This window comes from Amblyraja radiata, chromosome 29 (genome assembly GCF_010909765.2).
Source record: "Amblyraja radiata isolate CabotCenter1 chromosome 29, sAmbRad1.1.pri, whole genome shotgun sequence".
NCBI classification, from domain to species: Eukaryota; Metazoa; Chordata; class Chondrichthyes; order Rajiformes; family Rajidae; genus Amblyraja; species Amblyraja radiata.
In genome coordinates this window covers 18,925,382-18,950,981 of record NC_045984.1, presented here as the reverse complement: position 1 = coordinate 18,950,981, position 25,600 = coordinate 18,925,382, and the positions used below count along the sequence as shown (strand labels likewise).

General features: G+C 45.3%; 2 protein-coding genes across 5 annotated transcripts in view; both read left to right on the top strand.

Moving 5' to 3' along the window:
- The window catches only part of LOC116989409 (scaffold attachment factor B1-like), a 70,768-nt gene extending 59,050 nt beyond the window's left edge, over positions 1–11,718 (top strand). For 2 of the 4 annotated variants that reach the window (XM_033046763.1, XM_033046762.1), the window contains exon 19: positions 883–3,003. In XM_033046763.1, coding sequence (XP_032902654.1) covers positions 883–1,168 — 286 coding nt within the window. In that variant the 3' untranslated portion in view covers positions 1,169–3,003. Of the gene's footprint in view, positions 1–790; positions 3,004–11,386 lie in introns of those variants that run through there. The other 2 variants (XM_033046764.1, XM_033046765.1) reach the window with 2 other exon arrangements.
- Positions 11,719–15,978: 4,260 nt separating this feature from the next.
- Positions 15,979–25,600, top strand: part of LOC116989408 (disintegrin and metalloproteinase domain-containing protein 10-like) — a 33,521-nt gene continuing 23,899 nt past the window's right edge. Inside the window, exons 1-4 of the mRNA XM_033046761.1 lie at positions 15,979–16,601; positions 20,232–20,382; positions 21,230–21,348; positions 22,719–22,877. Of these exons, the coding sequence (XP_032902652.1) occupies positions 16,532–16,601; positions 20,232–20,382; positions 21,230–21,348; positions 22,719–22,877 (499 nt within the window). The 5' untranslated portion in view covers positions 15,979–16,531. The remainder of the gene's footprint in view (positions 16,602–20,231; positions 20,383–21,229; positions 21,349–22,718; positions 22,878–25,600) is intronic.

The following is a 25,600-nucleotide window of genomic DNA, read 5'->3' as shown; positions in this document are numbered from 1 at the left end:
CATCGTATTCATGGATTCTTATTTGTTTAAATATCTATCCATGGACCTTTCAAAAATTGGTAGTATGTATAGACACAATTATATTTAACAAATGTTACATGTTGAAATTGTTTGATTCAATTTAACCTCTCCACCTGCTCGTCTGACGTTAGTGTTCCAGCAGAAGGTTTTGTGTCTGATTCTTAATGGGATTGCATTTTATCTTGCAGTTTTATTTGACTGATATTTTTCTTTGTCATCATTTTATGGTAAATTATTTAACCTCTGGCTCCTCTCACATTACACTCAGATTTTCAATAAATTAAGTTCTAGTTTATTTTGATGTTAAATCTTTCCCTCTTATCAGACAGAAATAATTATAAATCTCTAGTATTGGCAAGATTTCCAACTCAAACTGGGAAAAGCATACATTGACTTCCCATGCTTTACAGATCCCCAGTAATGAAAGACTTAATCTTGGTTTGCTTGCAGAGATGAAATGGCATCTCTTGCTGCTGCTGATGTAGGCAACCCTGGAATATTTCTAATTGTTACATATGTCAGCATAGGTCATGCAAAACATTGGGAAAAGACTTCAGTCTCCAGGGTCAATTCACCATGACATTTTGCTGATTTTGCCTCCTTTTTGTTCTTGGCCTAATTGTCTGAGTTTTGCCCATCGAAGACATTCTCTATCTATTGTGTACCTCAGAGTTCTCTCAACTTTCCATGTGTATCCTGACTGTACTATCCTGCTCTGTCCCAATATTTGCCCCGGTACTCAAACTCTCCTCTCTTTGCATTGTTTTAGATAGGTCGATTCTTCATTGCTCTCTGCACATACAGATCCTGTTCACACCATGCTTCCTAATATTCTGCTACTGCTCTTGACTTCTCTACCAGAAAACACCAGGAGTGGTTTGATGAAAACGACCCTGAGATCCAGGACCTAATTATTCGTAAACGCAAGGCCTTCTTGGAATGGAAACTCGATCACACTTCAAATGAGAAAAAACAACTCTACAGACAACTGAAGGCTGAGGTCCAACAAAAAACTCGTGACCTAAAGAATAAATGGGTGGAAAGATCACAGTTAATTCAGCAACTAGTTGAAAATCGTGATGTGCATGGATTCTTTAGCTCGTCAAGACCATCTGTGGCTCAAACACCTTATGGCCCTCCACTCTAAGAGCTAATATAGATGCAGACTTATCAAGAACAAAAGATCAGTTAGCACCTGTTGGTAGGTTCGACTCAAAGAACTCCTCAACCGCAACTCTGTCTTTGCCTCCATCCCACAGCACAATATTAATTTTAGACTCGCCATCTGCAGACCAACAAAAGGCTGAAAAGATCATTGTCAACTGACAAACAGCAAGACCTTGGGTCAGATGATTTTCCGTTGAAGTTCTCAAAGTTGGCAGTGGCACTTACCACAAATTTACAGCCTAATTTCCCACCTTTGTGAAGAGAAAGATATTCAGGGACCTGAGAAGCTGTAATTGTGACCATCTTCAGGAAAAGAGACAGATGTTAGTGTGGACATTAAAGGTGTCCTCCTGCTGTCTGCTGCAGGGAAGTCATTGTCGAGGTGGAGGAAGAGCTCTCCAAAACGCATTGTGGATGCCATCCTGCAAGAGACAAAATAGATATGATAATTCAAGGAGCAGCAACAGCTACTGTGTATGGCCATCTTTGACCACACTAAAGCCTTTGACTGACAACCGAGAGGAACTTTGGAGAAAGCTTCTTAAATTTTGCTGCCTCAGAAATCTGACTATTATATAACTGCTATGTTTGATGGAAGCCATGTTTCTAACAAGTCCACAACGGGTCCAGTCTCGGTTCAAATTAGTGTCTGGCAATATGTGTGTCATCCTATACATTTCTCAATCTTTCTTCTTCACCTTGCCTGCAGCAAGTTTCCTTCTGAACTGGAGCAGTAGACTGAATGGGCAATTGTTCCATTTGCATCACTTGGTCTCTCGAACCAAGGTTACTGCAATCTCTGTTAGAGTTGCAAAATGCAGCCGACACTTATGTGCATACAGACTTGGAAGCTAAGCTCCAGATCATTGGCTCATTCACTTGCAGCACAAAGAAATTGGCCTTACACAAAGCATCCTCAAATCAGCCCCTCAGCATAAAGGCTAATAATATGCCCCTCAAGAACATGGATTGCATTCATGTCTTGGCTGCTACCACTTACTGAAGGTAGACATCAGTGAAAAGGTTCACCACTACCTGTAATGAGCAAACATATCCTTCAACTATTTGTGGAAAAGGGTATTTGTAGTTCAAGACATCAAACTCAGCAACAACAACAAAACATGATCTACCAGCCAGCAATGATTTCTGCTCTCCAATATGGTTGAAAGACATCGACAAGTAAATCTCGAATATGGGTATCACGAACACCATGTTTGCAAGATTTCGTCATATCCGCTTGTAGACTAAATGAACCAACGTCAGTGCTCCTCTCCTAGCCCAGCATCCCCAGCAGAGGCTCCGATTACATCATCTAACTCCAATGGGCCAGCCACACTGGACAAGAAACCCAGTGGAAATAACAGACCTCACTACTCCAGCCATCCTCAGAACCCCATCAAATACTTCCTGCCTCGCCGATACCAGTGTCCGTGGATCCCACATTGCCTTCATCAGCCATCTCAGAACACTTAGTCCCCTTGCAGGACTGCCCAAGGTGGTGATCCAGAATCTGTTTATACCAAGCGCCCCCATGCACTCTCTTACTGTTTCTAGATTCCAAACCCTCTCCTTAAATCAGTGGGATGGAAAGGTGCTGGGTTAATCCAAAAATGTGTGATTGCAACCGATAGACAAAGTTCATCAATTTGGGACTAGACTTGTGTAATTGTAAGAATGAATAGGGATCTATGATATAGGTGCAAGTAAATCATAAATCATACTACTTGTATCACATCACTCATTGTAGAAATCGTACATTGTATTGCTCAGTAGCGCCTGGCCTGTAGACTGAAAATAAACCAGATGTTAGCCACAGATCTGAGTTTTGATTTAATTTAGAAACTGGTCTGGTTAAATATATGCTGACAGTTGTCTAGCATGTAAAATTCCTTACTACATGAATATAAAATTTGATTTTTAGAAAGAAATAATGAACAGTGAAAACAGGGTGGTTTCAATTTTTGCACTGTTCCTACTTGTGTACAGGCAGGCTGACATTATGTCTGCATTGAGAAAGTTTAAGGGTTGAGAAAATGTCAGCTGCATCCATTATTAGACGATTATTAGACAACTGGGAAGTCAAAACATAAGTCCTGACAAGATCTTTGATAATGTTAACATTTACCTGTAATGGAAATCGTATTGTCAGATGCACAGATAAAAGTACTGAAGTCAGATGTAGGAAGCAGATAAGAATGTTGACAATTTCCTTACAAAGCTTAGAATCACAGCCAATGTATATATGGCAACTGAAAGGCATTTTGACTAATTCTGTTGGGCCTCAGTTTATCCAGCCATACAACAAGCCTTGATTGAGACAAGGGAGCTCAATGTAGCTCTGTAATTACAGCCAGAGCTCAAACCCACATGTAGACAGGTGAAAGGTTATCCTTCATATCATTCTTCGATAAGGAAACTGGGGTGATGTATTTTAATAAAGAAAATGTGAATGAAAAACTAGACTGAAAGGCTATAAAAACATCACGAGTTCACTGACAGGGAAAACAGTCCTGCATCAAGCTTCAGATTGAGACAAACTCAACCATTGTGAGAGGTAATGTAAATGAAAAGTGAAAACATGGCTAAGATGGCCTAAATAAGAGCAAAAGGATGAATATAAAATACATAGTTCCACACCACTTAAGATTGTTTATAAAGATTAGATGTTGGGACCATACATTTGCATGGACTGACTGAATGTGGCATAACCCAAAAAATTAAATCTACATTTATTTTAAGTTTAGATAGAGGTGAGAAATAAACTGACTACTGTCAACCTGCAGCTAAATCAGGAAATGGAGTCCAAAACTGCGCAGGTTATACCCAAAGATGTTCTTGAAAAAACTTGGAATGGTGATGGGTTTCCCAAGGAAAGTGCTTGAAATAAAGCATGTTGTGTATGTTCAAAGACATGTGGGAGCCATAGTCCTTGAAGAATAATGGTTGTCCCAGTAAGATGGAATGGCAGCATTGAGCTTAAATTATGCGCAAGATTCATAGATGTTGAAAAACCTCTGGCCCTTCAGGTCTGTCCTGCCATTCAATAATTTTACATCTGATCATTTATCTCTGTGCCACTTGTCAGTACTAACTACAATATCTTTGATTCTCATAACTTATTTAAAAAATGTCTCCACTTTAACCCATTTCTTGAATAGACTCAATGGCTGAATCTCGTTGGCAAGGCATTCTGGCTGAGGTGATCTGAGAATGTGACTCCCAGTTCTGTCACCCCAGCCAGGGAAGCATCAAATCTGTACCTACTTTGTCATGTCCCACAAATTTGTACATTGCACATTTGATCCCGAAACCTGAATTGGAATTTAAATTCAAGTTACTAAAGAGGGATTTTCTTTTAAACAATCTAATACCAATAATTGTGAAAATTACTCAATTGAAGTGGGCTATAAAACCCATCCAATTTACTAATGTAATGGAAGGAAACCTGGCCTTGGATTTTGGACCGTTACTGTGGTTGACTCTTACCTGTCTTTGTAGTTCAGGTGCTATGAGGAATGGAAAATGCCACTAACATCCGCTTCACGTGACTGAGTAGAAAGTAATTATGAATGAAAACAATATCCTGATCAAAAAGAAAATGGGAACAGGCATAGACTGCAGGTCCCTCGCACCTGCTCTGCCTGCCATTCAATATGATCATGGCTAATACGTCCCAGGCGTCAACTCCTCTTCTGTGCTCGGTCCCCACATCTAATTTGACAATCTTTCAAATATTCATCCACTTTTTATATATGTGGCTCCAACAATCTAGCCATCACACTTGTCCAGGCTGAAAATTGGTCTCCAGTAAGAAGCAATAAAGCCTAATCCAAATGTCCCTAGAATGTTCTGATGACACAGCTAGGTGCTATGAGAATTTTGAATATCACATTGTTGATTGCCTAGTGAAACCAGTGATTTACTGTCCCACTGTAGTGTTATTCCCTCTAACCCCTCTGTTCATTATTCTGTCACCAATTTAAGGAAAAGCTTGGAAAATCAATAGAAAGGGGATAAGGGTACAGTCATTCAACCATTCAAATAGGCAGGATCTATCAGAGCGAAAGGTTTTTCTGGTTGCTCAGCTTTCTTCCTACAAGTCAAAGATGTGCTGTTTTGAAGGTTAATTGGCTATTATTAATTGCCCCATGTGTAGATAGATGGGAGGTGAATCAAGGCAGATGATGGAAATGCAAGAGGGAAAAAAGAGATTAAGGAAATGGTGATTGACACATAATGCTGGAGTAACTCAGCGGGTCAGGCAGCATCTCTGGAGAAAAGGAATATGTGACGTTTTGGGTTGGAACCGTTCTTCAGGTAACGGTGGTTTGTGGATACTGAGCCAAACAGCCTGTCTCTGTGTTGTAGAACTATTGGCAACACACTGGCCCTGAGGAAATGTTCAGATCCAAATAGACATGAAATAGTTCATCAAAAGAATCCTCCACTCAAATCTGTCAGGAAGAACCAAATCGGTGTAGTCAGATGCCAGAATGTAAAACCTATGAGGAATTTCTACAGTTTGACACAATTTCCTGATTAAAATGAGTATGAATGGGTGATCAGCGGTTGGTGTAGGCTCATTGGTATGAAGGACCTGCTAACATGCATTATCTCTAAATTAAACTAAATTCCAAGCCTGAAATGTAGTTCAGAAGAAATCGAGTGAAGCCAAGAGGATGGTTGTTGACATATGAATCATCCTGAAGATTGAATGGTTTACACATTGGAAGGAGTTAGGCAAACCAAAGAAAACTTTGGGCTCAGCTCAGTTTATTTTTGATTTCTCCCAACACCACATGCAGCAAATTTGAAAGAAGAAAGAACATAAGCATGGATTGTCCCATTGAATTAATTCTAACAATCTTAAGGTTACTTTTGCATCATAGAAGGAGGCAAGTTAGCCCATTAGGTTTACTCCCAACAGAACATTCCCCCCCAATCTCACCTGCCAACTTTATTTCCCCACCCAGGGGATGGTCATTTAGACCAGCCTGTGAAAAGGTTACTATTTTACATGTCACTAATTACTAAAGGCTTGGACAGCCCTGACACGTTGGCAAATCAATAACATTTGAATCTATGGCACTTCCATCAGTGGGAAACAAAATGCACCCATGTGGAGAGATATTAGTGCCATGGAGAAGATGCAATAAGAATTATTCCAAAAATTAAATGAGGTACACATGAACATTAAGAAATGCCACTGAGAACTAAATCAGCTTGACCTCAGAACCTATGCTGACTAGCTGGCAAGAGTATTTGCAGACATCTGTAGGCATAGAATGCATTGAGTTTTTCGGGGAAGGGAAGCATTGTTGCCCAGCAATACTGCCCAGCTTTGCGTTGTAGCGTGCAAGCCTTGTCACAATCTACGGGTATTTGTGTCATTGCCTCAGGATTCCTGCTTGGTCCGGAATTCCATCTTGGCATATTTAGTGGCTTTCCGAAAGTTGCAGATTGATGCTCTCACACGTATCCATTACCACCCGTCATTCCCTCTCCAGCTGGTGTCCCCAGCCTTTCATCTGCTGTATTAAAACTTCTGATGTAACTTTAGCTATATAAATTATAGAAATATATTAAAGATAATTTTCCAAAATGATGCAGTCTCAAAGTGGACCTTAATTTGGAGACCCCTCATGAGATGGATATGAGCATGGGATGGAATTATAGATACCACAGCACATCATTCCGACCTCTCGGGTCGTACTGAAGGACTCAATGGTGGATCGTCTATTACAGCTTTAGAAAAGATTAAGGACTGGGAACACCCAAATCACAAGTAAAGAACTGATCAATTATTCGAGAACATTAATGATTATGGGCAAAGTGAAGATGGTTGAACTTTCAACAACATTGGATTACAGTGGAAGAAGATTATAACAAATATGGCCATTTAATTAAATGTGAAAATTGGAGATTGAAGAGGAATTCCCCAAGTACACAAGACATTGATTTTCACGGAGCAGAAACAGGCCACAAATATCCGTTGCCACAAAGGCCTCACTTCATTCACCCTATCTCCATATCCTTCTTTCTGTCCTCAATTGTTTCTATGTTGTCTGTCTCAATTATGGAACATGACATTTTTCCTACGTTTCTCATTGCTAACTATCTAAAATGTATTGCCCTTTTAAAAAATGTTAATTATCTCTTAGTTACTGAAAAGGAAATAAATAAATACTGAAAATTGGAAATAAATGTAGCCAGTCAGACAGCATTGTGGAGAGAAACAGAATTAACAATCTCACATGTTCTGTTTTTATTTCAGTTCATAAATCCTCAGATGCACACGTCAGATATAAAAGCGTCAACATTTACTTGCAGTACTTATTACAGAGCCTCTACAGCAGTCTTTGAGACAAGAGTGTTTAGTTGTTATATGCACTGGGACTGGAACAATGAAAGTCTTACTTGCTACAGCCTAATTGGCAGATTAAATGCCACAACACAGCAAATAAATATACAATACATTTATCAGTTATTCTAGTTAAACCTGACCAAGATGGTACAAGCCAAAGTATGTAGTGGAACCTTAGAAGTGCAAAGTCTGCAGTGGCTCAGTACTGACGTGCGGTTATGGTTAGGGTGCAGGATAGTTCATGGTTAATGGCATGGTTGACATCTGTAATGTGAAAATTATTATGTTAGAAGAAGCCGCAGTGCTGTAAAACTTTTCTTGTTCTCATACCCCAGCGGAGTAACATTAATCATGATCCGAATATTTGAAAATCCACGATGCCCTATAAGAATCCAGTGGATGGCAGTACACAACAAGGGCTGATATAAAAAAAGTTTGCTGTCAGCAGCCCATCTCTGCATCCATCAAATAAAGTGCAGCTGGAGAAATTCTACTCTGCATTCACCACCTAGTTTGCTTTCTATCTGAAACAAATATCAACTATTAGTATCATGTGCAGCAATTTGCCCCGAAGCATAGAATTAGTGGCACATTGTGACATTTACCTGCAGAAAGGAGAATCGAACACCAGTGTCCTGTGATCTCACCTCTGTCGAGCTTATCCTTTCTCAGCATGCAAAACTGTACCTAGAATGTTACTTTATTTTATTCAGTCCACGAGTTGCTGATAGGGCTAGCATATGGTGTCCATGTTAGAAAATAAATTCAGTCCCTTTGAGGCCCATTGCCCTGAGCACAAATGAAATGAAATTGTCTTATCTACAGTGAAAAAAGGGAAAAAATAGTTAACAGGGGACTTCAGTAGTTGACAAAATCCTGCAGTAAATGCACATGGAACCAGATGCACACAAAATGCCTGCAGTATACAAACAATGCAAGTCCTGTGATAACTTGAGAAACCATAGGCAAGTGTCATTCCTTTGCACACTCTACAAACAGTATTTCCAAAGAACAAATGGAATTCTGGCCTAAAAGTCGACATGGCAACATTTAAAAGTCATTTGGACAGGAACATGGCCAGGAAAGGTTTGGAGAGATATGGTTCAAATGCAGGCAAAATGGACTAGATTAGATATGCAGGGCAAGTATTTTACACAGGGTGGTGGAAGCAGATACATAGTGGCTTGTAAGAGGCTGTTAGATATTAAGGGATTTGGATCATGTGCAAACAGATGAAATTAGTTTATCTTGGCATCATGTTTGGCATTCAGCATAGACAATGTATGCCTAAGGGCCTGTTCCTGTGTTGTACTATTCTGTTCTGTCATCTTCCACCACGTTGCTTGGATTAAGAGCTTGCTACTGAAGTGATTACCTCAAGCTAAATGTCAGTTCACCATAGTTCCATAGTGTTCAATAGTTGCTAAAACCCTCTACCAAGTCATCACTAATCCCATCACTTGGTTTGTGTAAGAGCATGTGTGCCTTATTTCTGCCATACATCTACCTGCAATGCATAAATGAGAGCCAGAAGTGCTTTCAATAACATGCCACAGAAAAGGATTATGCACAGGGCAAAGGCACATGGAACTGAGGCAGACTGACAAACAGATGGAAAATCAAGTCAGGATGAAAGGGTTGTTTTTAAGTTAACAAGCTGGAACTATGAGTTTGTCTCAGACATCAGTGCCAGTTCCTCGTCAATTTATATTCTATTTAATTACTTGGATTAAGAGATCACGTGTGATGTCTTCAAGTCTGCTAATGACACAAAGATAGGTGGGTATGCAAGATATGAGGAGAACTCAGATGTCTGTAAACCTATATACTGTAGGTATTTGAACAGGAAATGCTGTCATTAAGTATGTTCAACTCTGTGGCAGGGTTCTCAGGAAGAGGATTGAGACCTAGAGTCAGATCAACCGTAAGCAGCTGAATGGTGATCTCCAAACTCTTAACATCTTACCTGGTCCAGAAGTTGGTTCGCACTAAATGTGGATTAATATCAATGCCATCGACATCAACTGCAGTGTGTGACTGGGAACAGACTATAATATATACTGTATACACAATTAATTACACAATCTCATAGAGGTATCACATTCACCAACCCCTGATCAATTTCCTGGCTCTGCCACCAAAATGTAAAATCACAATTATGGTTCTGCATCTACAGAAGCTTTTGAAACTAAAGTTCCTAACGGAAAAATAAAGTTCATTTGAATTTGAATTGAATTGAATTGAATTGAAAGAAGTGCCCATTCATAAATGTTGTGGAGAGGCTAGTGCTTTAATTAATCATGGCTGGCCATATGAATCAACTTGTTTCATGCAACCAATTGGCTTGACAAATAATTGCAGTGGAACTGAGAATGTTGCTTTTATCTGAAAGAATGGAGCGACTGGGCTTGTATACACTGGAAGTTAGAAGGATGAGAAGAGATCTTATAGAAACATATAAAATTATTAAGGGATTGAACACGCTAGATGCAGGAAACATGTTCCCGATGTTGGGGGAGTCCAGAACCAGGGGCCACAGAATAAGGGGTAGACCATTTAGAACTGAGACGAGGAAAAACTTTTTCACACAGAGAGTTGTGAATTTGTGGAATTCTCTGCCTCAGGAGGCAGTGGAAGCCGATTCACTGGATGCATTAAAAAGAGAGTTAGATAGAGCTCTTAGAGCTAACAGAATCAAGGGTTATGAGGAGAAGGCAGGAACGGGGTACTAGTTGTGGATGATCACATTGAATGGCCTACTCCTGCACCTATTGTCTATGTATCCATGTCTGGAGCCACATGACAACCAAACCTGGTAAAGATGGCAGATCTCATTCCTGGGAAGACACGGTGAACCGGCCAGGTTTTGCAATGGTCTTTTGGTTTCACGTTAACCAATATTGTATCTGGATTTTTAACTTTCAGATTAGTTGATCAGCCAATTTTTTTATTTGTTTTTGGGGGATACGGGTGAAGCCAGCAGGACCAACACTTAGTGCCCATCTCTAATTGCCCTTAGAAGCGTGGTGGAGAGTGAGGTCCTTCAAGCAAGCGTTTCATTGTACCTATACCTCTCCATATTTTGTGCATATGACAAATAACTCAACTTGACGACTTCTGGTGAAGGTTCCCCTAGTGCTGCTGGTGAGGGGGAGATCCAGGATTTGGACCCAGCGATGAGGATGGTCCAATAGTATATATACAAATCAGGATGTGTGATGGAGGGAAACCTGTAGGTGGTGATGTTCCCGTGCAGCTGCTGTCCCAGTCATTTTTGGGAAATGATGTCTATTTTTCAGACGAATGATTGAGATGCACTTTGCACCCACTGTGTACCTGTGGCTCCTCTCCAGCTCCCAAGAAGGGTTCAAATATTGACTGGAGTATTAGTTCAGTAGCAGGACCACTATTGTGGCATCCCTGACAACTTTCTGCATCTCATTGTTTACAACGTCCCCTTTGTATTGCTTCTCACCTGGCCCTTTGAAACAGTTACCCACATCAGCACCTCCATGGAATATGGAGAGGTTACTGGAAGTAGCTTTTTTGCCATTGAATTGTTGCAATTTAGAGGAAATAAAGTGGGATTATTATGAGACGATGGATTCAGCATACTGTTACTGCTTGGAAATCTATAACAGGTCGAATTACCTCTGCTGAATTTCTGTGTTCTGTCGTTTCAATTTCTCGGGCTCTTAGCGTTCCTTGCACTCTGGGTATGTACTCATTTACCACACATTAGTTCTTTATTTCCAGATCTCAGACTGAAGCAAATTTGACATTGTATCTTTTTATCTGTATAAGTAACCTGTTTTAATCCTTGTTTTGTCACAGTCAGGGGAACTACACCCAAGTGGGTTGCCAGCCAGTGTCCATGGCTATTGTCAACAGAACAAGCCAGATTATATCAGAACTAAACATGCCGGGAAGAGATGCCTCAGGAGCACACCAACATCTTCACTAAAAGTGTTTCATTATCTTAATATGAAGGAAATGCTTAAGCAGTTTGCAAGGTTCTGTAGTTTTTGTTTATTGTCTTGAGTAGTATTCTTATGAATGGTTTTAAAGTGACATGTATTCATGCTGTAATTAATAATCTACTTAGTTAAATGTATGTCCATTGACAATAAGATTTGATAAATCAAGATTTGTCTTTTTATACCAAGTTTGCTTGAAGTCATGTGGTCTGTTTGTTACTTGTAATATGTACTTGAATTCTTCCTTGGATCATTCATGTAAATCCAACAAAATCTATTGCAGGGGAAATCCCCCATGTTCATATTTTTCATATTTGCGACTGATAAAGGATGCCGTTAGAGCCATTAAGTCCACATTGGCTATCAGACCATTCTCATCATTACTTCCCTGTAATCTATTCTCTCTCACATGTTTATCAACCTGCTCCCAAATTTGATCACCAACCGACATTAAAGGCAGTTAGCCTACCTAGCAGCATATCTTTTAGACTTGAGGATTCCGGAGGAACCCCCAAGGAGAACGTGCAAACTCCATACAGATAACACCCGAGGTCAGGATCAAACCCGGGTCTCTGGCGCCATGAGGCAGCGGCTTTGCCATCTTCGCTACTGTGCCTCCCATTTAAAAAAATCATTGGTCAACAGCATGAAGATGCCAATAAAGCTGTCAGGTCAAATCTGTTCAGACTTTGCACAGAATGCATGTAGCTAGTAACTGACTTGTTATCAAAGGTATTTTATTAGTCACATTCACATACACCCAGGTGTAGTGAAGTGAAATGCTTTTTTCCATTTTGCAGCACACAAAAAAAGAATACAGACATAACACCAATGAGAGTCTTAAACACAAAGAACATAGAAACAGAAATTAGGTGCAGGAGTAGGCCATTCGGCCCTTCGAGCCTGCACCGCCATTCAATATGATCATGGCTGATCATCCTACTCAGTATCCCGTACCTGCCTTCTCTCCATACCCTCTGATCCCCTTAGCCACAAGGGCCACATCTAACTCCCTCTTAAATATAGCCAATGAACTGGCCTCGACTACCCTCTGTGGCAGGGAGTTCCAGAGATTCACCACTCTCTGTGTGAAAAAACATCCCCCCACGCTGGCTCCCACCATGAGGGAAGGCACAATGTCCAGTCCCCAACCCCAGTTCACCCATAGTCGGGCTTATTGAGGCCTCCACAGTTGCCTCTACGGAGGCCCGATGTTCCAGGCCGTTCTCGCCGGGTGATGTTGCTCCGGCGTCGGGAGAATCCCAGCGGCCTGGGAACCCTGGAACGGCCGCTTCCGCACTGGAGGCCGCAGCTTCCGAAGCCAACAAGGCCGCGCCGGTTGGAGCTCCACAACTGGCGATCTCATCTAGAGATCCCAGGCTCCCAATGTTAAGTTCAGCGCCACCGCCCACAGCTGGTCGCTCCACAGACCCGCAGCTCCGCGATGTTTTACCTGGCGGTCTCAGCTCCAGCGCGGCGACCCAGGCAAGGCATCGCCCGCTCCACGATAGCGCTCCAGCGCTGTGCCGCCGCCAAAGCCGAGGTTCTGGGCGGTCCCCGACAGGAAACGCCGCTCCAGGCCCGCTGGTAGGCCGCGAGGACGGGTCAAAGCTGCAGCCCGGAGAAAAGCTGCCCCTCCGACCAGGTAGGGACCCTGAAAGGTAGTTTCCCCCTTCCCACCCCCCACATAAAAAAAGTCTAGACCTCCAAACAAAACACTTAACTAACTAAAATAAAAAATAAAAAGATGAAGAGACAGACAGCTCCTGGCTGGGCAGCCGTGCACAGGACAGCTGTGTGACCAGGCACTGTACATGGCAGAGATTGGAACTGTAGGTGACAACACTATAGGAGAACGAGAAATATAGAAGATACATAGGATAAATTAATGGAGGTCCGCCTTGGTCTACCTGATCTCCCGGTTGCCAAACTTTTACTTTCCATTCCCACACTCACCTTTCTGTCCTGGGCCTCCTCCTTTGTCAGAGTGAAGCCAAACGTAAATTGGAGGAACGGCACCTCATATTTTGCTTGGGCAGCTTACAACCCAGTGGTATGACTTTGATTTCTCTAACTTCAAGTAACCCCTGCATACCCTCTCTCCATCCCTCACCCACTCTAGTAGTACTAGATGTCCTGTTGAGTTCCTCTGTTTATTCGTTGTCACCTATCCCACACCCAACAATGCTCCATTGTGTGCCCCACATTTCATTGATTATCAGTGCTTTTTGCATATCTTCCATTCATTTCCCCTAAGTACCGTCTGTATCTTTTGTTCCCCTTTCCCCTAACTCTCAATAGGGGGGTTGCACGTAAGGTCATTGGGTTAAAGGGTGTAACGCACAGAGCAGCTCAATCCTTCTGGAGGACATGGCAGCCTCCCGCATACACTGTTAACACACTAAACGCGTACTTATCTGTTAAAAATCATTGAAATGGTCAAATTTTGTGCTGTAAATAATTGTGGAGGGTGACTGAGTGCTCTGAACCAAATGCTCTAGTATCTTTGCTCTGAACCCGAGCACCAAGGTGTCTGTGGCCGAAGGAGCGCATCCCTCAGGACAGTCCCTCCTCCCCCCCACGGTCAGCGCTGTCCGCCCTCTGCCCACCCCCCCTGTACAGCCGCACTGTCACGGGCTGTGGGTCCACACACGGGGACGAAAACCTGGCAATGTCCCCATCAGCTGCAGCAGAGTTGAGGACAGTCTGGTCCCTCCGCCCACCCAGAGTCACTGCCCCCACCGACCACCCTCCGCCCCCTGCCCCCTCCCCGGCCGCGGGGACAGACGGCCCGGGGTCCACGAGTGTGGAACGAGTCAGCGTGGAGTCCGGATACTGGGACAGAAGACGGGCCCCGCCGCGTGTACTCCAGAAGGCGTTGTCTGGCAACAGTATGGGTCACGGGTCGAGACCTCAACTGCCGTGTAACCTCCCTATATGGTCTCGACCTTAAAGGTCACCTATTCCTTTTCTCCAGAGATGCTGCCTGTCCCGGTGAGCTACTCCAGCTTTGTGTGTCTGTCTGCGGTCTAAACCAGCATTTGCAGTTCCCTCTACACATGGAAACAGGCCCACCCACTGTCCTACACACTAGGGACAATTTACGATTTTATGGAAGCCAATTAACCTACAACCCTGTGTTCAAGAAGGAACTGCAGATACTGGAAGATCAAAGATACACAAAAAAAAAAGCTGGAGAAACTCAGCGGGTGCAGCAGCATCTATGGAACAAAGGAAATAGGCAACGTTTTGGGCCGAAACCCTTCTTCAGACTGATGGGGGGTGGGGGGGAGAAGGAAGGAAAAGGGGAAGAGGAGGAGCCCGAGGGCGGGGGGATGGGAGGAGACAGCTCGAGGGTTAAGGAAGGGGAGGAGACAGCAAGGGCTAGCAAAATTGGGAGAATTCAATGTTCATGTCAACCGGACGCAAGCAGCCCAGGCGGAATATGAGGTGCTGTTCCTCCAATTTCCGGTGTTGCTCACTCTGGCAATGGAGGAGGCCCAGGACAGAGAGGTCGGATTGGGAATGGGAGGGGGAGTTGTGCTGAGCCACCGGGAGTTCAGGTAGGTTATTGCGGACTGAGCGGAGATGTTCGGCGAAACGATCGCCCAACCTCCGCTTAGTCTCCCCGATGTAAATCAGCTGACATCTAGAGCAGCGGATGCAGTAGATGAGGTTGGAGGAGATACAGGTGAACCTTTGTCGCACCTGGAACGACTGCTTGGGTCCTTGAATGGAGTCGAGGGGGGAGGTGAAGGGACAGGTGTTGCATTTCTTGCGGTTGCAACGGAAAGTGCCCGGGGAGGTGGTGGTACGGGAGGGAAGGGAAGAATTGACAAGGGAGTTGCGGAGGGAGCGGTCTTTGCGGAAGGCAGACATAGGAGGAGATGGGAAGGTGTGGCGAGTGGTGGGGTCACGTTGGAGGTGGCGGAAATGGCGGAGGATTATTTGTTGTATTTGCCGGCTGGTGGGGTGAAAGGTGAGGACTAGGGGAATCTGCCCTTGTTGCGAGTGCGGGGATGGGGAGAGAGAGCAGTGTTGCGGGGTATGGATGAGACCCTGGTGCGAGCCTCATCTATGGTGGCGGAGGGGAATCCCCGTTCCCTGAAGAACGAGAACATTTCCGATGCCCTGGTGTGGAACGTCTCATCCTGGGAACAGATGCGGCGTAGGCGGAGGAATTGGGAGTAGGGGATGGAGTCTTTACAGGGGGCAGGGTGGGAAGACGTGTAGTCCAGATAGCCATGTGAGTCAGTTGGTTTGTAGTGTATGTCGGTCAGAAGTCTGTCCCCTGCGATGGAGATGGTGAGGTCAAGGAATGGTAGGGAAGTGTCGGAAATGGTCCAGGTGTATTGGAGTGCCGGATGGAAGTTGGTGGTGAAGTGGATGAAATCAGTCAGTTGTGTGTGGGTGCAGGAGGTGGCCCCAAAGCAGTCGTCGTTGCAACCCTGTATGTCTTTGGGATTTTGTGAGGAAACTGGAGCACCCGGAGGAAAACCACGCGGAGCACCCGCAGTCATGTTCAAACCCAGCTCTCTGGCGCTGTAGGGCAACAACACTATCGCTCTGCAGCTCGTACCTGATAGCTGGACTGACTGCCGACTGGAGGACGCGGGACCCCGGGTCCCGCACTCGCGGACCGGGTCCTGTCTCGGGCTTTTGGCAGCGACGGTGATAAACTGGCGAGACAGCAGTCTGCGCTCAAGAACTGGGTCAATGCAGCAGACCGAGTGAAGCGCCGGTAGCTGACGATGCAAATATGGGCACTCCGGACTAGGGGAGCGTCCCAGCACGTTCCTACCTGTAGTAACACGGCGCCCGTGGGTGGAGTCTCCCAAGTTGTTGGAGACTCCAGGCTTGGCGGTTGCTGTCCGCGGCAGCGAGCCACCGCTGTCCACACCTGGGTCAGCGCAACCTAGAATCATTGGCCGGTCTGAGAACATCTCAGTGTCCCACCTGGGGACTGAGCAATTGGCTGGAAGGCAGAATAATATTAGAGGACATGAGGGTCTTCACCACTCTCCTCCCTTTGATTATCTATGCCACAGACCGTTTCCCCGAAGGATTACCAGGTAAGAAAAATTTCACGAGCAAAACACAAAAGTGCTGAAGGAACTCAGCGGGTCAGGCAGCATTCATTCTGTGGAGAGAATGGACAGATGACGTTTCGGTCCGGACATCCTTCAGATTCAGACGAGAACTGTTTCATGGTATTTAGCGCTGAAATAATTCTGTAAGGGATATTTGAAAACCTTAACCTAGTACAGCTTCACATAGAGAGAGGTGTGGACTTGCTGAGGAGGGAAAAGAACAAGTTTCATCATGATAGGAATAATCCGAAGAAATTCTTTCCTGATTTGTTGATAAGCTGTTTTTCGCCGTGTTGAGTAAGCTTCCTCCTGACATTCAATGCAAGAAGTTGGAAAGGGGCGGAAATGCATCTGAAGTGGTGGGAGTTTAACGTAGAAAATAGGTGCAGGAGTAGCCCATTCGGCCCTTCGAGCCAGCACCGCCATTCAATATGATCATGGCTGATCATTGGAAATCAGTACCCCGTTCCTGCTCCCCCCCCCCCCCCCCCCCATATCCCTTGATTCCCTTTGAGCCCTAAGAGCTAAATCTAACTCTCTCTTCAAAACATCCCGTGACTTGGCCTCCAATGCCCCGTATGGCAGAGAATTCTACAGATACAAATCTCTCCGGGTGAATGTTCATCTCATCTCAGTCCTAAATGGCATATCCTTTATTCTTAAACTGTGACCCCTGGTTCTGGACTCCCCCAACATCAAAATGTTTTTCCTGCATCTAGCCTGTCCAATCCCTTAAGAATTTTATATGTTTCTATAAGATTCCCTCGTATCCTTCTAAATTTCAGTAAACACAAGCCCAGTTGACCCATTCTTTCATCATATATCAGTCCCACCATCCCCGGAATTAACCTGGTGAACCGGCACTGCACTCCCTCAATAGCAAGCAGGGCCGGATTTACATATAAGCTTCACAAGCTTAAGTTTAGGTCCTTGAGATCTAGGGGAGCCTCAGCAGGGCCGGATTTACCGGAAGCCTAGGGTCTCAAAATCTAGGGGGCCTCCAGCTAAGGTATTTTTTTCCCAGAGTAAAAAAATCGTGAGAATAAAAAATTGGAGCGCTATGCGCAGTGGGCCCGGGCGGGTTCAGATCTCCATTTGCACTCCACACAATCACCTTGGTGCCTCGTGTCTACTCCAGGTAAGTAGTGGAATATTGCGTTGCGGGAGTGCCCGGGCAGGGGGAGGGGGGCTGCTGCGTCTGCGGCGCGGAGTCGGCATCTCGCTGCGTGGGAGGGAGAGAGAGGGGGAGGGAGGGTGAGAGAGGGGGGGGTGTGAGAGGGGGAAAGGGGGGGTTGAGACAGAGGGAGGGGAGGGGGATAGAGAGAGGGGGAGAGCGAGAGGGGAAGGGGAGAGGGAGGGGGAAGGAGGAGAGGGAAAAAGTGGAAGGGGTGTTATCTTTAATGAGATTGCAAACTTTAGTTAGGTTTTAGAGCAATTATATTTTCTCCTCCATATGAATAATATCAGACAATTGGAACTGCTTTCTTTTCTTTGATAACAATACTGAAAAAAATGTATTCCATAGTTTGCGACTTTCATTTTGCATCATATTTTTAATGTACACACACTAACACAGTCGAACAGTAACAGGCAATCAAATCACCACACAAAACATTTTCTAAAAAAAGGATTTTATTTACTGCAAAAACTTACAGTATTTTATTTGCAGTGTTTGCATGCTCCTTTATAACATTATACATAACATTTTACAGTACAACTTTATTATTAAATCAAGGACAGCTTCAATTTTTGATTTAAAAAAATGTATACAACAATGATCCCAATCATCCCATTCGAACCACTCATTACCCTTGGCTCAACCAAAATTATTTCTGAAATATTGGTCATAAATTTGGTGCAAAAATGCTCCAATATAAGGCTCAGAATGCACCAGAGAGCATCTAAAACCTCAGAGCTTCCAGGGCCCTTTAGCGGGCCCAGGACCCCAGCCGCAAGGGTCTTTGATCTTCGCGCTTGTGATATGCACTGCATAAAGTTATTTCACATAAATCTTTTGTAATCCTGCCATGTCACCCCCTTTTTGAAAAGCTTCGTACGGGCCTGGTGTATAACATTTTTGACACTGTCATAGGCCTTTCTTACAGATGCTGTCACAATGCATTTCAGTAATTTTCCTTGCCCACATTTCGGAATAATAGTGTTTTAAGCCGATAACTCGACACTAGCACTGGCAATAAATAAAAAGCGCAGCTTTCCAGCCCTTATCTCATTGGCCATGCTCGGCTGCACATCAGTGTCAATCTGGTGGACTCTTCCATCTTCCTCTCATCGTGGGGATGGGGGATTGGGAGGGGCCTCATGTGGAATAGCCTAGGGCCTCTCTTCATCTAAATCTGCCCCTGATAGCAAGAATGTCCTTCCTCAAATCAGGAGACTATGTGTATAGATTAAGGATGAACTCCAGACTATGTAATTTTTTGCTTATTTACACTATCTGTTTGTTTTCTTCCAAAGTCTACATTTTAAATTGACTTCAAAGACAGATCTGGATTCCACACTGGGCATGTGGAATCCAGGATAAAGTGTTAGAAATATGACGGATATGAAATGCCAATACTTCAGAAAGAAATTGGCATTTGGGGAAATTGGATTAGTATACATTTGGACTAGGAATTTGTAATTGTTATTTTGTTATTTTGGGAGATGGATTGGACCAATTGGGGAATAATCTTAAATGTTGCTTTTCTTAATAACAATGTATTTCTGCAGGTTTTAAAGATATTGTTCAAGAGATTTCTAATTTTGAGTTTATAAATTATTTTGTAAAAGCTTGTTCTGATATAATCACAGTGTTTACCTTGTAAAATGAAAAGGTGCAGTCAGATTTAGATGGTGAAAAGGAGCAGGGAGATTGAGGCTTCCACTGGGTCAGCGTGGATGATCTCCATCACTTAACCACTTTGTGACCTTGGGCAGTTTCTTCTGCTGTGCTAAAAAGCTGAGATTAGTTAGCAATAAGCAATATGGACCTGAGCAGTGGCTATCCATCACAGTGAAAGGGTTTCAGACTTTAGACTTTGGAGATACAGCGTGGAAACAGGTCCTTCTGCCACCGAGTCCGTGCCGACCAGCGATCACCCCGCACACTGGCACTGGGGACAATTTACAATTTTACAGAAGCCAATTAACCTGCAACCCTGTACGTTTTTGGAGTGTGGGGGGAAAGCCACGCAGTCACAGGAAAAACGGATGAACTCCATAGTCTGAAGAAGGGTCTCGACCCGAAACGTCGCCTATTCCTCCGCTCCATAGATGCTGCCTCACCCGATGAGTTTCTACAGCTTTTGTGTCTACCTTCGATTTTTCCAGCATCTGCAGTTCTTTCTTAAACAAAAAGACTCCATACAGATAGCACCCGTCGTCAGGATTGAACCTGGGTCTCTGGCGCTGTAGGCAGCAACTCTACTCTGCGGCACTGCACTGCCCACTTGACAAGTGTCTGGGTAACTGGGTTAAGGGTGACCTCAAATACCAAGTCTTGTAACATGGTGGATGGTTATCACACACACCAGAACATGTGCTCCTCCCAGTCACGGTGCGAGCGGTTCCTGGGCCTCACCGTCTGACAGGGGTCCCTCTGTTTCCCCGCAGGCCCGACTGGAGCCGGGCCCGTTCCTCTGCTCAGGAGGTTTGAGGGTCTGTGGTACGACCGGGACTCCGTCAGCCGGCAGCAGACCCGAACCAGGCGCTGGAGCTTGGCCGAGGAGCCGAGGGTGCAGCTGCAGTTCACAGCCCATCGCAGGTATATGCGGCGCTTCCTCCGGGTCACAGGGGCGGGGTCCCTCGGAGAGCAACGGGAGGTGATGGAGGGAAGGAGCGCGGGTGATCAGCCTGAATCACTGTGTTTCTCTTTCACCTGCCTCGGGCAGCTGCTGAAACAAAGTAAGTCAGGCAGTGTCTGTGGAGGGAATACACAGATGATTTTTCTGGTCGGGTCCTTTCTTTTGCTGAAATCCACCTCCAACATTTGTGTTCTCTCCCGTCTACTGAGATAGCTGCGCTGACTGGGTTACCCTAGGGTGGGCCCGGGTTCCCCAGACTGGGTGCCAGGCAGCACCTTGACGACCTGGCCAGGAGACTCCCACATCCGCAGCGGTTTACTTAAAGTTCCCACCCTGGTCTTTAATCTAACTGTTAGCCTGTTCTCCCCATGGGCCTCACAGTCCCAGTCAGCCCAGTGCCTTGGTTCCATGCCCCCACCCCGCACCCACCCAGTCCCACCTCCCCCACCGCACTGCCCCATTGCATCCTCCCCATTATACCCTCCCCACTGCACCTCTCCGACACACGGAGACCTATATCATACCCCCTGAACCCTAAGCCCTGCGTCTTCCCCAGAGCACATGCCCTCTTGCACCTGCCTGGCTGCACCTTGCATTGCACAGGAACCCCTCGTATGGAGTAGCGGAGACAGCAGATCTCTGCTGAAGGCTTCGAGACCTTGGGGCTGCGAGGAGGTGAGTGTTCAGAGGGCTCCCTGAACTCTGGTTAAACACATCAGTTGGTTGATATCCACTCCGTCAGTTATACAAGCCCATGACTAATAGTGACTGTCGACACTGAATGAACAATCTACAATTCTGTTGCAGGCAATTCCATCTCCAATTGAAAAGAGATTTGAGTATGTTCACAGAAGATTTTAGAATTGAAACCAGAAGCGGCCTGGAATACGCAGACCTCTCACATATCTATTCTGGGCAGCTGCAGGGTAAGTCCTGTCCTGTGGCTACTTCATCTACCCTGTCTCAAGCCTGTGTTCATCATAACTCTAGAGCCTCAGTAACTACAATAAAGTCAATCAAGGGGAGATGACATGCAGTGATAGTTCTTTGCCTGGACTGTCTAAGGGTAGGAGAAAGTTTAAAACCTCCATGTGACATTTCCTTTCGCCTCCTTTTACCACAAAGATAGGCTGTTCACTTTAAGTGATTTAAACAGGGCAGAATTTTTTTCCGAGTGCATATATCGTAACACAGGAGCGATGAGCTGGGTAAGGACTAATTGTGATATCAGGCATGTTGCCTCTGCTCCTTACCCAAGCTGTGAGATCCCTTTGGTGGATGACAAGTGTAGAAATAAATACTTGGGAATTACTCTCCAACAATGAGTATCCATAGGTCTTCCCTGCCCCCTCACTGAGGTGATTTCTGTTCTGGACAGATATGGGTGGAGATTAATTGCTACAACAGACAGAGAGTTGGCAGGAGGATGGCTTGTGGTGGTTCCCCAGGCCCAGCTGTTCATAATCTATATCATTGACTGGGATGAGAAGAGCAAGAGTATTTTGTCCAAGTAGCTGTCAATATATACAATATTGAGTGAGTGTGTGATGGCAACATGTGGAGAGGCTTTGATGTAGATAGGATGTGAACGGGTCAAGACATAGCAGATGGAGTGTAATGTGGGTAAATGTGAGGTCGTTCACTTTGCTGGAGACAAATGGAGAGCTGGAGTTGGTATTTGATGTAATGATTATACTGAATCATTGAACTTTACCCCTTGGGGGTAACAAACCACAAGGAAGGTAAATGGTGCGAAAATGGCTCCCGGCACGAAACATCACTTAACCATGTTTTCCAGGTGAATTCCTGGGACAAAGGGTTTGTCCTGTGAGGTCAAGACTGAAATTGTACTTCATGAGCTGAAAGGATCGAGAGGCAATCTTATAGAAAATTACAAAATAGTAATGGGACATCTCAGAGTTGATGCAGCAAAGATATTTCCTCTGGCTCTGAGGTCTGCAACCATGGGTTCCGACCCAAAACATCGCCTATCCATGTTCTCCTGAGATGATGCCTGACCCGCTGAGTTACTCTTATACCCTGTGTCTTTGAGAGTGTGAAGCACTAGCTCAATGTCCCTGAGCTGTGCACTAGTTGTTCTTCTTGTAAGTGCCATTGCTCTTCATGTATGCCAAGAGATGTGGATGGAGCGAGTGGTGGAACAGGGGCATGGACAGGTGGGACAATAACTTCTCAGCCATTAATAAGAAATCCATTGCTGTCCAAACCCTGTGATGAATCGTCATCAAATACTGCCCAAGGTGCTTGACTAAGGTGTCTTCTTTTCCACAAACAGGTGAGAACAGTTCCCATTGCCACGGCTCCATCATTGATGGCCGATTTGAAGGTTTTATCCAAACTCAGAAGGGCAGATATTATGTTGAGCCTGCGGAGCGTTATGGCCAGGGAGAGCATCCTGCCATCCATTCCATCATCTATCACCAGGATGACGTTGGTGAGTACTGTCTCACTAGGTGAGAGTTTTTCATATTTTGAGTCTCCATTGAACGAACCACTGTCGGTCTGTGAGCACAGGGTGCGGCAGCAACTTGTTGGATGGAGCTCACTGCAAATAACGGATTGTGCAGCTCACAACCTTCACTGACTTAGGACATGGTCGTTTAAAGAGTGGAGTACATAGAACTTAGCACAGAAATAACAGCAACATCTCCCCATAAAAGCAGGATAAGTTCAGCAGAGCGAAAATTAAAATGCTGGAGGAACCCAGAAGGTCAGGCAGCATCTTTGAAGGGAATGACCAGATGGCGTTTATTCTTTGGTTTAATGGAGTGTGAACCTGGAAAAGATAGGTTGGGGTGGGGTAAAGCCTGGCAAATGATATGCGGGTGCAAATGAGGAGAGGTGTTTGTTAGATGAGTGGGAACATGATGGAACACCTGTCACTCTCGAGCTGTGTTGCTGCCGGGAACCAGCTGCTGGAGTTTCCACCTCCCTCTGGACACATCTCCCAATCCCCGAGATCCCAGCTGGTCTACCAGAAGCGACTACAATAACGACTTCAAAAAGACAACTTAGATCAATGCCTCCAACGGAGATTCGCCACCTCCAAAGGGATCCCACCACTAGTCACATCTTCCCATCTCCACCTCTTTCTGCTTTCCGCAGAGACCGTTCCCTCCGCAACTCCCTTGTCAATTCTTCCCTTCCCTCCCGTACTTCCCCCTCCACGGGCACTTTCCGTTGCAACCGCAAGAAATGCAACACCTGTCCCTTCACCTTCCCCCTCGACTCCATTCAAGGACCCAGGTGCGTCAAAGGTTCACCTGTATCTCCTCCAACCTCATCTACTGCATCCGCTGCTCTAGATGTCAGCTGATTTACATCGGGGAGACCAAGCGGAGGTTGGGCGATCGTTTCGCCGAACACCTCCGCTCAGTCCGCAATAACCTACCTGAACTCCCGGTGGCTCAGCACTTCAACTCCCCCTCCCATTCCCAATCTGACCTCTCTGTCCTGGGTCTCCTCCATTGCCAGAGTGATCAACACCGGAAATTGAAGGAACAGCACCTCATATTCCGCCTGGGGAGTCTGCATCCTGGGGGCATGAACATTGAATTCTCCCAGTTTTGCTAGCCCTTGCTGTCTCCTCCCCTTCCTTAACCCTCGAGCTGTCTCCTCCCATCCCCCCGCCCTCGGGCTCCTCCTCCTCCCCTTTTCCTTCCTTCTCCCCCCCACCCCCTATCAGTCTGAAGAAGGGTTTCGGCCCGAAACGTTGCCTATTTCCTTCGCTCCATAGATGCTGCTGCACTTGCTGAGTTTCTCCAGCATTTTGTGTACCTCCGCCTAAACCTATCTGATCTCCCAGTTGCTCAACACTTGCCTGCCCTGGGCCTCCTCCTTTGTCAGAGTGAGGCCCAGCGTATATTGGAGGATAAGCACCTCATATTTTGTCTGGGTAGCTTACACCCCAGCGGTATGAACATTGACTTCTCTAACATCAAGTTGCCCTTGCCTTGCCCTCTCCTCCCACCCCCATTTCAGTTCTCCAACCAGTCTTTCTGTTTCCGACTACATTTTATCTTTGTACCGCCCACTTCCTGACATCAGTCTGAAGAAGGGTTTCGACCCGAAACGTCACCCATTCCTTCTCTCCAGAGATGTTGCCTGTCCCGCTGAGTTACTCCAGCATTTTGTGTCTACCTTTGGCATGGGCAAGAGCCTGTTTCTGTGCTGTATGGTTCCGACTATGACTGGAGCGTTGGGTTGCTGGGCTGGAGGTGACGGCAGGGGGAGCAAGCAGCCTTTGTGCAGAGTCCGTGGAAGCATAGCCAGCGCTACCGCTGCTATGGAAACAAGGCACCGGCAAGCTTGCTCGGCCAGTGTCAAGCACCCACGCGTTAAGCTGAAACAAGACGCTGGGGGTTCCTCCCCATCGGCCGTGTTACCAAGAGAGATTAATACTGACGGGCAGGAGCTGCTGCCTGTCTTTGTACGGCCCCTGTCATGCTGCACAGGCGGCTGTGAAACTTTTCCGAATGACCTGAGATGCCAGCATTCCTGAGGTAGATTGTAGACTGGAGAGAAAGACAAAGATTTCAGTTTACTCTCTTTCAAATTCTTGTGCTAAAGAGTTGGGATTCCCAGACACCTCAAACAGCCCGGAGGGCTGCCGTGTGTGTGTGTGTGTGTGTGTGTTAGGGATCAGTAAAGGTTGAGCTGTGAAGTTTCTGAATAGTTCTTGTAAACAAACCTGCTTTTGATTTCTCCTTGCCATCCATCTCTGACTGCCCTCCCCCCTCGCCCCCACCAGCCCTGATATAAAGGCAGACCCAAAACACTAAGTATGGCTGTGGGAATGGCCTTGGGGAGCAGAAATTGTGATAGAAAACTGTGAGTCCAATCTGAAGCAAGCAATCCCACTGTAAACCCAGAAAGTCCTGGCTGGACCCAGTCTGAATTACAACATCATTGCCAAATGACCAAGTCTTCATACAAGTCGCTGCATTTTGGTTTGGCATTGCACCAAGGACTCCAGTTTTCAAAAGAAGTTCCTACAAATTCTTTGTTCTTGTTTTGATTTGAACGTACCCTTGATCTTCATGTCGAGCAAAAAATAAAGTTCATGTTTGGTGGCTTTGTGTGAATAGTGGGGTTGTAGTTCTCAGGGGGCAAGAGACAAGCTCTCCATTATTCTATTGTTTCTCCAAATTATCAGTG